Here is an 11,959-nt window from a genome sequence, read left to right as displayed (position 1 = left end):
CATGGTCTTCCTTTGAATTGGAGGGGGCACTTTGTACCCTTTGCGCTTGATTCCCTTGAACACATTTGAACTCAGACCTAGCTAGTGACTCAAAGTCCCCAGATTTTGGCTTCTTCTTCTCCTTCCTCGAACTACTTCCTTCACCTCCCAATTTATCGGGTGGATGAGTGTCAACCTGGATATCTTGGGTTACAAGTTTTTTGCCATGGTTTTCTCATTCAGGAATAATATGCCAACAGAAGGGCATTTTTGTCCCAAAAATACCAAACGTTGAGGATTTCAAAAATACTACCTCTTTGGTGGTATTTTTATATGGTATTTTGGAAGATAATTTGTACATAAATCAAAATCCCGGCAAAATCAGATTCCAGGAATAATTTTTACAAACCTTATATCAAACGTGGATAAATAGGATTTCTTATATTACTTTTCAGAGAATATAAAAAAAAATTCCTCTACCAAACACTCCCTTGATCTATTTGTTTGGCTAAACACAGAGTTCCAGTAAAGACGATAAATATAACTATATTTCCAAGAGAGAAAATTAAAGAAATGGAACTGTAAAAAACAATGAGCATCTTAAGGACACTTGATTCTTTGAATAAATGTCGATGCGGCTTTTGGCAGTGAGCACGTTCATTAGTGCATAAGGCTTCTATATCACTGGGATTAATATCCTATTTGTTGGGAGAAAATTTTGATTTCTATTGAAAGATGTACGATGAGGCTTCTTTTAACACCCATTTCCTTTTCCTTGTGGGTTTTGTATACTACTAATAATTAATAATTGCAATGTAACAGCTATGAGAGATTGATGCAGTTTGTAATCATAAACAGTGGCAGATGCATTATTCGTTTGAGAAAAAAAAAAGTAAAAAGAAAAACCACTACAAGAAATAATGGGTTTAGCGGCGGTTTAGTTTTGGTTTAGCGGCGGTTCAAACCGCCGCACAAAATTTCCCTGTCATTTTTAGAACCGACATTGAATTTGGGGTCGTTAAATAATTTCGCGTCGGTTTTACGAAACCGACGGAATAACCGCCGCTAAAATAAAAAATGACGTTATGCCGTTCAAAACCGCCAGGAGTACTGTAGAAGAATTTTGATAGTTAGCCACGTTTAACCGTTGCTAATTTCTGTAAAAGAAATTTTGTTATCCTTATTTAGGCACGTCTTAATCGTGGCTAAAATACTTATTTTAATAAAAAAAATTCATAGCCAAACATGGCTATTTTTTAAATTTGCTGATATTGTTCGATTGGTATAGAATAGTAAATGAAACATTCTTCGACATTTAAACCAATCCTGACAATGAAAAACGCAGAGGCAATAACACGATATTTCTTACTATTCAATTTAAATTTGAAATGAGGTTAAATTCCCACAATATTTAATGGCTTTCCTGAAACTTGCAACAATATCAATCAAGAGTTCCACATAAATTAACCGTAATTTAAATTAAACATATATCAGTAATCAATCTTATAAATGTCCCCGATGATAGAATGCTTTTGAGTCCTTAGTAAAAGGCAGAGGGGAAAGTTGCAAGAGATTATAATGGGAAACATTTATAATATGTCAATGCAGAACTACTGGCCAAGCATAACAAACGCTATCACTATTTTATGACATGAAAATTTTGTATCTCTCTCTTTTAATAACTGGTTTCTTGTGTATGCAAATTCTCTCCCTTATTGTCTTTTCATAGACCACCAGCAGAGTTTCCTTGACACCTTACCTGCAACATCCAAATTATTCTACAGGAAACACTTTCTATTCACGGTATCTATCACTTGCCTTATAAAACCAAACAGACCCATGTTAAACATACAAAAGCTAATTCATGTTAAACCCATGTGCAGTGGACAATAGACACTATTTTAATTAATTCACCTGCAAAGGTATGCATAAATTTGAAAACAATAAGTTGTTGAGTTGTTGGAATTATGGATCATGGGAAGGAAAACGCCCACAAACTTTGAGCTATCTACATCTCTAAAATCAAGAAAAATAAAAAAAATAAAAAAATTCAGAAACACTTCCAAATTCCAATACTGAAATGGTAAATTTAGAATAAAAAAAGGAAGAAAAGATTTACCTTTCGATTATTTGTCATGGGGTGTAGTTGGATAATATCTGCAGTGATCAAGTATGAAGGTGGAAAATTGAGTAGTAGGGTATGTGGCAGTGAATAGAAAGAAAGAATGATAGTGAGAGTAACTTATTCAAGCATGGAGAACTTGAATTTTAAAGATAAAATAAAATTCATCTAACTCTTTACCAGGTGTTCCAACTAGGGGTGTGCAAAAAAACTGGTTCACTTGCCCTGCCCTTGATCCGACCTTGACTCGACCCATAAATACCCATATTTTTTGAACTGGCTTAAATACTGACCCACTTTTATTTGGGTCAGTTTTAGACCTGACTCGTTTTAATATTGACCCACTGACCCAAAACTTGACTCATACCTATTATGTGAAAAAAAAATCACAATTACATTAAAAGAAAAGTTTTAACGTAAAACAATTACGTCAAAATTTTTTATGGAAAATATTTTCATAAAAATTTTCGCAAAAATTTTTGACGAAAAATATTTTCATCAAAATTTGTGACTAAAAACATATCGGTAAAAAAATTTGACGGAAAATTTTTTGTGTCAAATTTTTTTACGGAATCTAAATTTCGTCAAAATATTTCACAAAAAAAATATATTCATAAAAACTTTCGACGAAACACATTTTCATCGAAATTCTTTGACGGAAAAAAAATTTCATCAAAATTCTTTACAGATTTCAAGTTTTGGCGAAAGTTTTCGATGGAAACATTTTCGTTAAAATTTTTGACAAAAAAAAAATTTCGTCGAAATTTTTTGCGAAACACATTTCTATCAAAAAATTTCAACTAAATATTTTCTTCAAGTTTTTTGATAAAGAATATATCCATCAAAATTTTCGACGGAACACATTTCTGTAAAAAAAATTCGTAAATTTTTTGACAAAAATATTTCGATAAGAAATTTTGACAGAAAAAATACTTTGTCTAAATTCTTTAGAGAATCTAAATTTCGTCGAAAGTTTCAAATGAAACATTTTCCTTAAAACAATTTCCATTGAAAATTTTGACGAAACACATTTCCATCAAAAAAATTCGACAGCAAAAAATTTCATTAAAATTCTTTACAGATTTCAAATTTTGGCGAAAGTTTTCGACGGAAATATTTTCGTCATCAAAAAATTTCGACTACTAAAAATTTTATCAAAATTCTTTACAGATTTCAAGTTTTGGCGAAAGTTTTCAACGAAAACATTTTCGTCATCAAAAAATTTTGACGGCAAAAAATATCGACGACAAAAAAGTACATCAAAATTCTTTACAGATTTCAAATTTCGGCTAAAGTTTTCGACGGAAATATTTTCGTCATCAAAAAATTTTGACGGCAAAAAATTTCGTCAAAATTCTTTACAGATTTTAAATTTTGGCGAAAGTTTTCGACGGAAACATTTTCCTCATCACAAGATTTTGACGTGAAAAAATTTCGACGGCAAAAGAATTCATCAAAATTCTTTACAGATTCAAATTTCGGCGAAAGTTTTCGACGAAAAAATTTTCATTAAATTTTTTGACAACAAAAAAATTTTCGTCAAAATTTTTAGCGAAACATATTTCCATCGAAAATTTTCAACTAAATATTTTCGTCAAGTTTTTTGATAAAAATTTTCACCGAAACACATTTCTATAAAAAAATTCCGTAAATGTTTCTGACAAAAAAAACATTTTGACGAAAAAAATATTCTGTCAAAATTCTTTAGAGAATCTAAATTTCGTCGAAAGTTTCAAATGAAATATTTCCCTCGAAATAATTTTCGTCAGAACACATTCCCATCGAAATTTTGAACGAAAAATATTCCGTCAAATTTTTTGACAAAAATCTTTTTTCGTTTAAAACATTTGATGGAAGAAATCTTTTTCGTCAAAACTGTTGACGGAAACTAAATTTCAATAGAAAATGTTTTTTGTAAAAATTTCGACGAAAAAATAATTTTGTGACGAAATTTTCGTCTTTTGCAACGACAAAATTTCGACAAATTTTTTTGAGAAAATCAAGTCAAAAACGGGTCAGGTCAGATTTGACCCAGTTCAGAAACCAAGTCAGACCCACTTCAGAAACCAAGTCAGGTCAGATCCAAACTGGTTCTGAACTAGTTCAACAAAATCCAATCCAAGTCAGACCTGACTTGGTTCAAATTAAAGCGGGTCGGGTCAAAATACCTTACCTATAAAAACCAAATTGGGTCGAGTCGGACAAAAACCTGACCCGACTTGACCCATGCACAGCCCTAGTTCCAACTCCAATTGTGTCACCAAGGGAGATTTCAAAGCAACCCATATCATATAGTTCTTTAGCAACATATGCCACCTTTGAGAGAGGAATTGGTCCTTCCACTGGGCATCCAACAACACATGATACATACCTATAATATTTCAATACAAAAGAAACTAATTTCAATTTGGAATACACAGAATTTTTGTCAGTTAAATTTACAATATCAAACAAAGGAGAAATTGCAGGGCAGTAACTACAACTCTTTCATAAGATATCAATCAAGAAAAAGAAGAAGTGGAAATTGATGAAACAAATGCATACTAACAAGTATTGAAGCGGACAATTATATGATGGAATCTTAAAATAATTAAAAAGAAAATAAAATGCATACCCTCGAACAGGAATTAAGAGTTCTTTAGCAGCACGAGTATCAGCTCGATAACGAGCAAGACTCTCTTCAACACTACAATTAATTAAAAAAAATCGAGGAGTCCATGGACCTCTGTGCAACCCAACTTTAGAACAACAAGGAGCTTTTCCCATCTTTGTGCACTCTTCGCCTAGCTATCACTTAAACCGTACAAAAAAATTAAAATCAACTTCCAAGCCAAATTGTATGGAGAGAAGGTTCTCTACCTCATAAAGGAAGCAGAGAGCACCTTGGGTTCCCAATACCTCCTTGTCCTTTTAAATGGTCCAGTGGATTCTGATCCATACCAATAACAACTAGAAAAATATCATGAAGTCATCATTTTAATTCCATTTTAATATCAAATAAAAGATTCCTACTAAGAACTCACCTGCATTTTTGTTGGACTTTTATCTTTCAATAACAAATTGTACCCAAAAGACTTCCATTTTTAATTCAACAGCCTTATAGATAGGAGAAAGTGAAAAAAAAACATGTAATTAGTCCTCATATGAAACTAAAAATATCAATATAACTAACTTCTAAATAGTAAATATGATAATAAAAATATATTAATTGATACTTAATGTTTACGTTAAATTGTATTATTATTCAAGATAACTATATAAAGTAAAAAAAAAAACGCTACATCTCAATTTAATGCTTATTATTATTTTTCTTATTTTATTTGTTTGATTATTTATTTACAGATTTAGTGATAAAAGTTATATATCTAATAATAAATATTTGTAATTTTTATAAGTTTATAACTATTATTTTTTGTATAATTTTTGTAAATAAGTAATTTTATTATTTAATTTATACCATTTTATCTAAAATTTAAATAATTAATACAACATTTCTTTTTTAATAGGAAACACATACTTGTTTCCCGTAGGATAGTCCAAACCATTATCTTTGAATTGAATTGGATATCAAAGGACAAACGGGCTATATCCCATATAACGAATGGTCAACTTTGTTCCTGAACGGCAAAACTTTTATCTTTCTCATCTATAATTTTAATATTTTTTATATTATAAGAGATTAATTTTATTTTATATATATATATATATATATATATATATATATATATATATATATAAATAAGTATGTGTAATTTATATTTTTGTGTTCTTTCTTTTCTTCTCACATTGGGCCATATTGACGCTATATATTTTTATGCATATATAAAAAATAAATTTATTTCTTATAATATGAAAAATATTAATCTCATCTTTTAAACGGCAAAATTCTTGTCAAAGCGTATAAGCTGATGACAAAAGTAAAGACTTTCAAAGAAATAAAGTTGAAAGAATAGCATCAAACATAGAATAAAGTTCTACAATTAATCACCCTTAATATAGAATAGAATCCTTCACAGAAATAAAGCTCAGGAAAAGCAAAAAGTAACGGCATATATAGTGTCATTTAAGCTCCCATAAAATAACAAAAACTACGATAAATACAAGACAAATGCATATTATACGCAGCATGGAGAGATTCAAAACAGACCTGTTATATAACCTGGATCAAGTTTTGTAATACCGAAAAGACCACTATCAGGACTGGACTTGCAACCAGGGTGATCTGTCTAGTTGTAAGGCTCCAGCATCATGCACTTAAGCCAGCAATTGACAGCAGAAAGAAGCTGCAAACACAAATGAATTGAAAACACTACACTCTTATACTGTACATTTAACTCTTTAAGTCATAACTTGTAATGCTAATTTCAGACATAGAAAATCAAACAGAGGAGACAACAGTGTTGGAGCTAGGTTCCAAGCAGAACAAAAATGCACAAATTCTTTCATTGCTTTTATATCCTTTCAGAACTTACATCTTCATCAGCATATAGACATGTAAGGAATTTTTTTGAAGAAGCGAGAACCAAGTTGAGAACTTACATCTTCAAGAAGCTAGGGGGGATTTCCTTATTAGATTACATGTTATTTCATAAGTTTAGGGAAGGGGTTAAGGGAGAAACTCTTTTGTGTAATTGGTAAAGAGTTACAGAGTTGAGAACCAAGTTGGAGCTCCAGATGGTTCAAAAAAGTTGTTACTAAGATCCCAAGTTGGAGCTCCAGATTGGTATAGAATAGTAAATGAAACATTCTTCTTTTGTATTTATGTTGATAACAACTGTAACATATAGAGGCGGTTAAAGTGTTGGCCGCGAGTAAACCGCCCCAAAAACCCGGTTTTCTTGTAGTGAACAAACCAAACCTCCATAGTTAAATTCTTATGTTTAATCTGTTATGTTCCCATATTCTTTCTCTAACTTTGATGTATATATGTTCGATTTCAATAAAGGCTCAAACGATTTTAAAATCCGATCTGTACAGGTTGCCTACATTGGGTATAAGATGTTTGCTGACGAGTAGCTTTCGTTATAGGTTGAAGGTAGTGGCTGAATTAGAATTTTTTTATCATGAAACGAAAATAAAATATTAAAGTTATAACTGTTATTAAGATTAACAGGAGGGGTTAATTATTATAAGTATTTTTAGAGGAGGGATTAACTATTTATACTAATAGTTTATTATTAGGGTAAATATCTTTTTGGTCCTTAGCAAATTTCACGATACCCGCTTTAGTCCATAGCAAATAAAAAGACTATTCGTGGTTTCTAAGAAATTCAAAATGGATCTATTTAATTAAAATCATTGTCCCTCACAAATTCAAAAAAGATCCACATTAGTATCTCAAAAGGACTAAAATTATAGGGATAAGATATTATTACTACCAAATAGGGATAATAATAAGGATAAGATATTATTATAAAAATATTATTTTATACATATAATAATAGGGATAAGTATTGTTACTACCAAATAATGTTACTATCAATGTCACTATCATATCTTAACTGTTGATTTCTGCCAATCAACGGTTATCATTTATTGCGAATTAATAATTAATTAATGAGTTTGATTTGTGGAAATAATAATCGTTTCATGACGGAAATCAACTATTAAGATATGGTGGTAACATTAGTAGTAACATTATTTGGTAGTAACAATATCATATCCCATAATAATAATAAAGGGTTCTGTTTTTCTCATGTTGTAGGAGAATTCTTTCTCTTACTATAGACACAAGATATGATGGGTCCCACCTCCCATTAAAAAACAAAAATAAAAAAAGTTGTTGCACACATTTCAATGTATCACTAGTAGGAGAAAGAATTCTCCTACAACATGAAAATTCTTTTCCCCAATAATAAATTAGAGTTTACAGAGAGAGGACTCCCAATCCTCACCCGTCTCTTGCGTCCTCACCCCTTTTTGTGTTTGCTTAGGCAGGTCCAGGAAAAGCCTGAGGTGGGGAACCACCACCAATGAGCTAAGTTAAACTATCCATATCAAGTGAATTTGACATTACTTCTCTTTGTCCATTATCAATCAATGTGGGACACATCATGTAAGAACCTGCACCATTATTTAAGGAAGTTAATTAAGTAATTATGAGAAATTAGGAAATGATTCCATAATTGACCCTAATAATTATATTGATGGTTTAATAATTATGGTAAGTAGATAATAATGTTGAAAGTCGCTTTTCTGACGAAAAGTGCAGATACCGGTTCTGCTACTCGGTATAAATGCATACCGATGAAGTATCCCGAAAAATTATAATAAGTGCACGAATATTCCTAGAATATTATATAGGACTTGTAAAACAAGTTTCAAGTCGAATTACTAAGAACGGGTGCCAGAACTGACACTAGCTATGAAAAAGCGCGTACCGGAAAGGTGTTGCGAAAAATAAAATAAAAATATGAAAAATCTTAGAAAAATGAGTAGGTTCAGATTCCAAAGTTTGGGATTAAAATGCTAAGTGTATTAATTAGCGCTAATACTGTGCGATTAAGGCTTAAGTGACTATAAATACTCATTTTAGGCCCAAAACCCTAGGCACCTTGCATTCCTACGTGACTTGTTGGGGTGGCTGATCAGTTGCTAATGTTCCATTGGTTCTCTTCATCTTTTCTTGAGCCAAAGGCCATTTTCTTCCATTTCTCTTCTCCTAAACACTTGGTGTGTGTGAGAGTTATCATTGGGGGTAGGTTGTGAGCTTGTTGTTGAGTTGTGGACTCTGGTTTGGTGGAGTGGAAGGGCTTTTTTCGGAGTTTGGTGAAGAGGGAGCTTTTATCTAGGCATTTTATGCTTCAAGGAGTGACATTTGGTGTGAAAGAACCTCTCTTGATCACCATTTTCGTGGGTTGTGCTTAGCCTGACTTTGGGAGCTTCAAGTGAGCTCCAAGTGCCTTTGTTTCTTCTGTTTTGAAGCTTTGGGTATGTTCCCTAACTTGATCATGAGTTTTAATGGGTTAAAGCTTGAGTCTTGCCATGTTTAATGAGTTAAACAAGTATGTAATCAGTATATGAACCTAAAAGAGGTTAAAAATGTGTGTTTTAACGTTGGAATGGGTTAAAAACCCAACCTTTGGAGTGATATCTCGCAAAATGCAGAACTGCATTCTGTCGCGAAATATCCGGATATTGTTATCCGGATAAGGGGTTATGTGATATCCGGATAATGTTATCCGGATATGGGGTTCTGTGATATCCGGATATTGATATCCGGATATGCCCCCGATAAATATCCGGATATTCTGGGATTGCGTGAACAGTAACGGTACTATTCATACAGAACTGAGTTATGGGTTTGTGGACCCTAGTTTGTGTAATTAGAACTTCTGTAATGACTAAGTTAAGTCAGAATCAAGGGATTAAGGGCTTGTGGCTTTGTGAGAAGCCTTAAGACATGAAACGTAAAAGAGAAGCGTTGTCTTAATGTTTATGCTTATGAGCTATGGTTATTGATATGATTGCTGGTCCCAAATCATATTGTGATTCTGTTGTGTTGGGCTTTGAGCTTTGATTGGACTCTTGGCATTGGATTGTTAGCTTGCAAGGTAAGCTTTCATGTCCTCGGTTTGGCCATTGTTTGTTCCACCATGTCCCATGGGGGGATGGTTACATGCATGATGTGTTTTCATGTATTGTTTTGCTGAAATGCTATTGAATTGTTAAGTGCAAATGCTATATGATATGTATGTGGTGTTCCGTCTAAACAGGAAGCCATGGAGTGGTCCTGTGGGCGAGTACAACATGGGCTGGTATTATGTGGGTAATAGACGTATTCCTGCATTTCTCTGATTAGTAGAATTGTTAGAACACACATGACATGATTATCTGCTGCATTGCACTTATTTTGGAACTTATACTATTGAACTGCTTTTGAACTTATATTGCTCATGTAAGTGAGCTTGGGGTGGAAGATCCTTGAGGACCCCTTGTCTTACTGAGATTTCTGTTTAGAGATCTCACCCCACGTTTGGGGCACATATTTCAGGTTCAGGTAACCTAGGGGTTGAGACCTCGGGTGGCAGGGGGCCGGAGCTGAGTTAGCTGATATTGTTGTTTATCTGATTATATGCTGGATGCTAATATGCCCTCTTATGATTATGTTTTATTATGTCTTTGCTGTTGCAACTATGTTGGGCTTGTATGCCTTATTTGGTGAGCATGGGGATTGTCCATACCACATTGACTTGACTTTCTTTAGGTTAGCTTGGAGTTGTTTAAATTATCAGGATATTCTCCGGACTACGTGTTGTAGATCCGTGAGTAGAAACTCATCTATTTTTATGATACGAGGTTATTCAGTGTAGATAGTGTCTTTTGCAATATCCTACAGGCCATGTTTTTATGAAAATGATTAAGTAATCAACTTGGATAAGTATAATAACGTCATAATTGAAAAGAAAAATATATTCCACATTTTTAAATTAAGCGTGGCTTAATACGATGATATGTTAACAAACTGGGATAACACTGGGTGTTACATTTTATGGTATCAGAGCACTTTCTAGGGAAAAGCCTGTATGTATTGCAATAACTAGGATGCTTGGTTGTGTCTTGTCTTGTGTGTTTGCTCCGTAAATTGTTATTACAATAATGCATATGTGATCACATTGCGTGGGTCTGATCAACTCATAATTTGTGTAACTTGTGCAGAGTCATGGTAATACCCAGGAGAACTCGCGAGACAGCTGAGGGTCAACTTGACCCGATCCTGACTGCATTAGCTGAGATGCAGGAGGCCGCTAGATTGGCCAACGTGGCAATGATGGACGCCGCTCGTGAGGCGAACCAGAAGGCCACGGAGGATGCTCTTGAGGCGAACCGGCTGGTGAACATAACCATGATGAGGGTCATGTTGGAGGAGATGAGGGCTGGTCCTGCTGTTGGTCAGTTCCCTCCGCCGCCGCCGCCGCCGCCGCCGCCGCCGCCGCCGCCGCCGCCGCCGCCGCCGCCGCCGCCGCCGCCGCCGCCGCCGCCGCCGCCGCCGCCTCCTCCTAGTCTGCAGGACGAGAGTCAGAGCCAGATTGAGTGCACTGGTCACTTGACTGGGGTGATGGAACCCTTTGTGGAGCCTGCTGAAGATAGAGATGTGATTGATCGCCGGCTTAATGCTTTTCGCAAGCATAAGCCACCTATTTTTTATGGATCTTACGATCCTATTGTCGCGGCTAGATGGCTACAGGCGCTGGATAAGATCTTTTGGGTTATGCAGTGTACAGATCCGCAGAAGCTGATGTTCGCGACCTACATGCTGGAGGGCGACACACATGAGTGGTGGATGAACACCTCTCATGCTTTTGAGATGCAAGGTCATGTTATGACATGGCCATTCTTCGAGGATTGCTTTCTGGGCCGGTACTTCTCTTATGATGCGCAGGAGAGGAACCAGGGGGAGTTCGACAGATTGGTGCAGGGCTCGTTGTCTGTTGACGAATACCTGGCCAAGTTCAATGAGCTGGTGAAATTTGTGCACTTTCGGATGGAGAGACCTACTTCGATCTTCTTGGCCGCTAAGTTCCGCAGGGGACTTAGTGAGGACATTGCTGGTTACCTTGCTGGTTCTGCTTCGAGAGACTTTGAGACACTGGTGCAACAGTGTCGAGATATCGAGGATTTCTGCAACTCGATTAAGGCCAAGAGGGCCAAGATTGCTGATACGAAGGGAACGAATAGTTCCACTTCCTAGAAGGACAAGAAGTTTGCTGGAAAGGGCAAAGGCAAGCAGTTGGCCGCTAGGCAGACGCCTAGTCAGTTTAAGAGGAGTTTCACTCAGGGGAGTTCAGCGAGACCTCCTTCTCCCCGATGCATGGGATGTGGGAAGGTTCATCTGGGGCCGTGTGCTACTGGCCAGAC

General features: G+C 35.0%; 1 protein-coding gene across 7 annotated transcripts; it reads right to left on the bottom strand.

Moving 5' to 3' along the window:
- Positions 1-1,429: 1,429 nt before the first annotated feature.
- LOC133307728 (hydroxymethylglutaryl-CoA lyase, mitochondrial-like) lies at positions 1,430-4,972 on the bottom strand. 7 transcript variants are annotated; one of them, XR_009751078.1, is made up of 6 exons: positions 4,716-4,972; positions 4,275-4,472; positions 2,282-2,468; positions 2,099-2,136; positions 1,894-1,995; positions 1,430-1,738 (listed from the first exon to the last, which is right to left on the bottom strand). XR_009751078.1 is itself a non-coding variant. In XM_061508280.1 (4 exons), exons 1-3 carry the CDS (start codon positions 4,865-4,867, stop codon positions 2,432-2,434), a joined length of 387 nt encoding a protein of 128 aa, XP_061364264.1. In that variant the 5' UTR covers positions 4,868-4,972; the 3' UTR covers positions 1,430-1,995; positions 2,099-2,431. The 7 variants fall into 7 exon arrangements, 4 of the variants coding, with proteins under 4 accessions (XP_061364264.1, XP_061364265.1, XP_061364266.1 ...); XR_009751077.1 differs by having other exon boundaries at positions 1,430-1,995; XR_009751079.1 differs by lacking the exon at positions 1,894-1,995.
- Positions 4,973-11,959: the final 6,987 nt, after the last annotated feature.

The sequence above is a fragment of the Gastrolobium bilobum genome, unplaced genomic scaffold, assembly GCF_033153095.1.
Source record: "Gastrolobium bilobum isolate Gb01-03AN ecotype WA unplaced genomic scaffold, APGP_CSIRO_Gbil_v1 utg6672, whole genome shotgun sequence".
NCBI classification, from domain to species: domain Eukaryota; kingdom Viridiplantae; phylum Streptophyta; class Magnoliopsida; order Fabales; family Fabaceae; genus Gastrolobium; species Gastrolobium bilobum.
The sequence above is the reverse complement of the archived record's forward strand: the minus strand, read 5'-3'. Positions and strand labels throughout refer to the sequence as shown.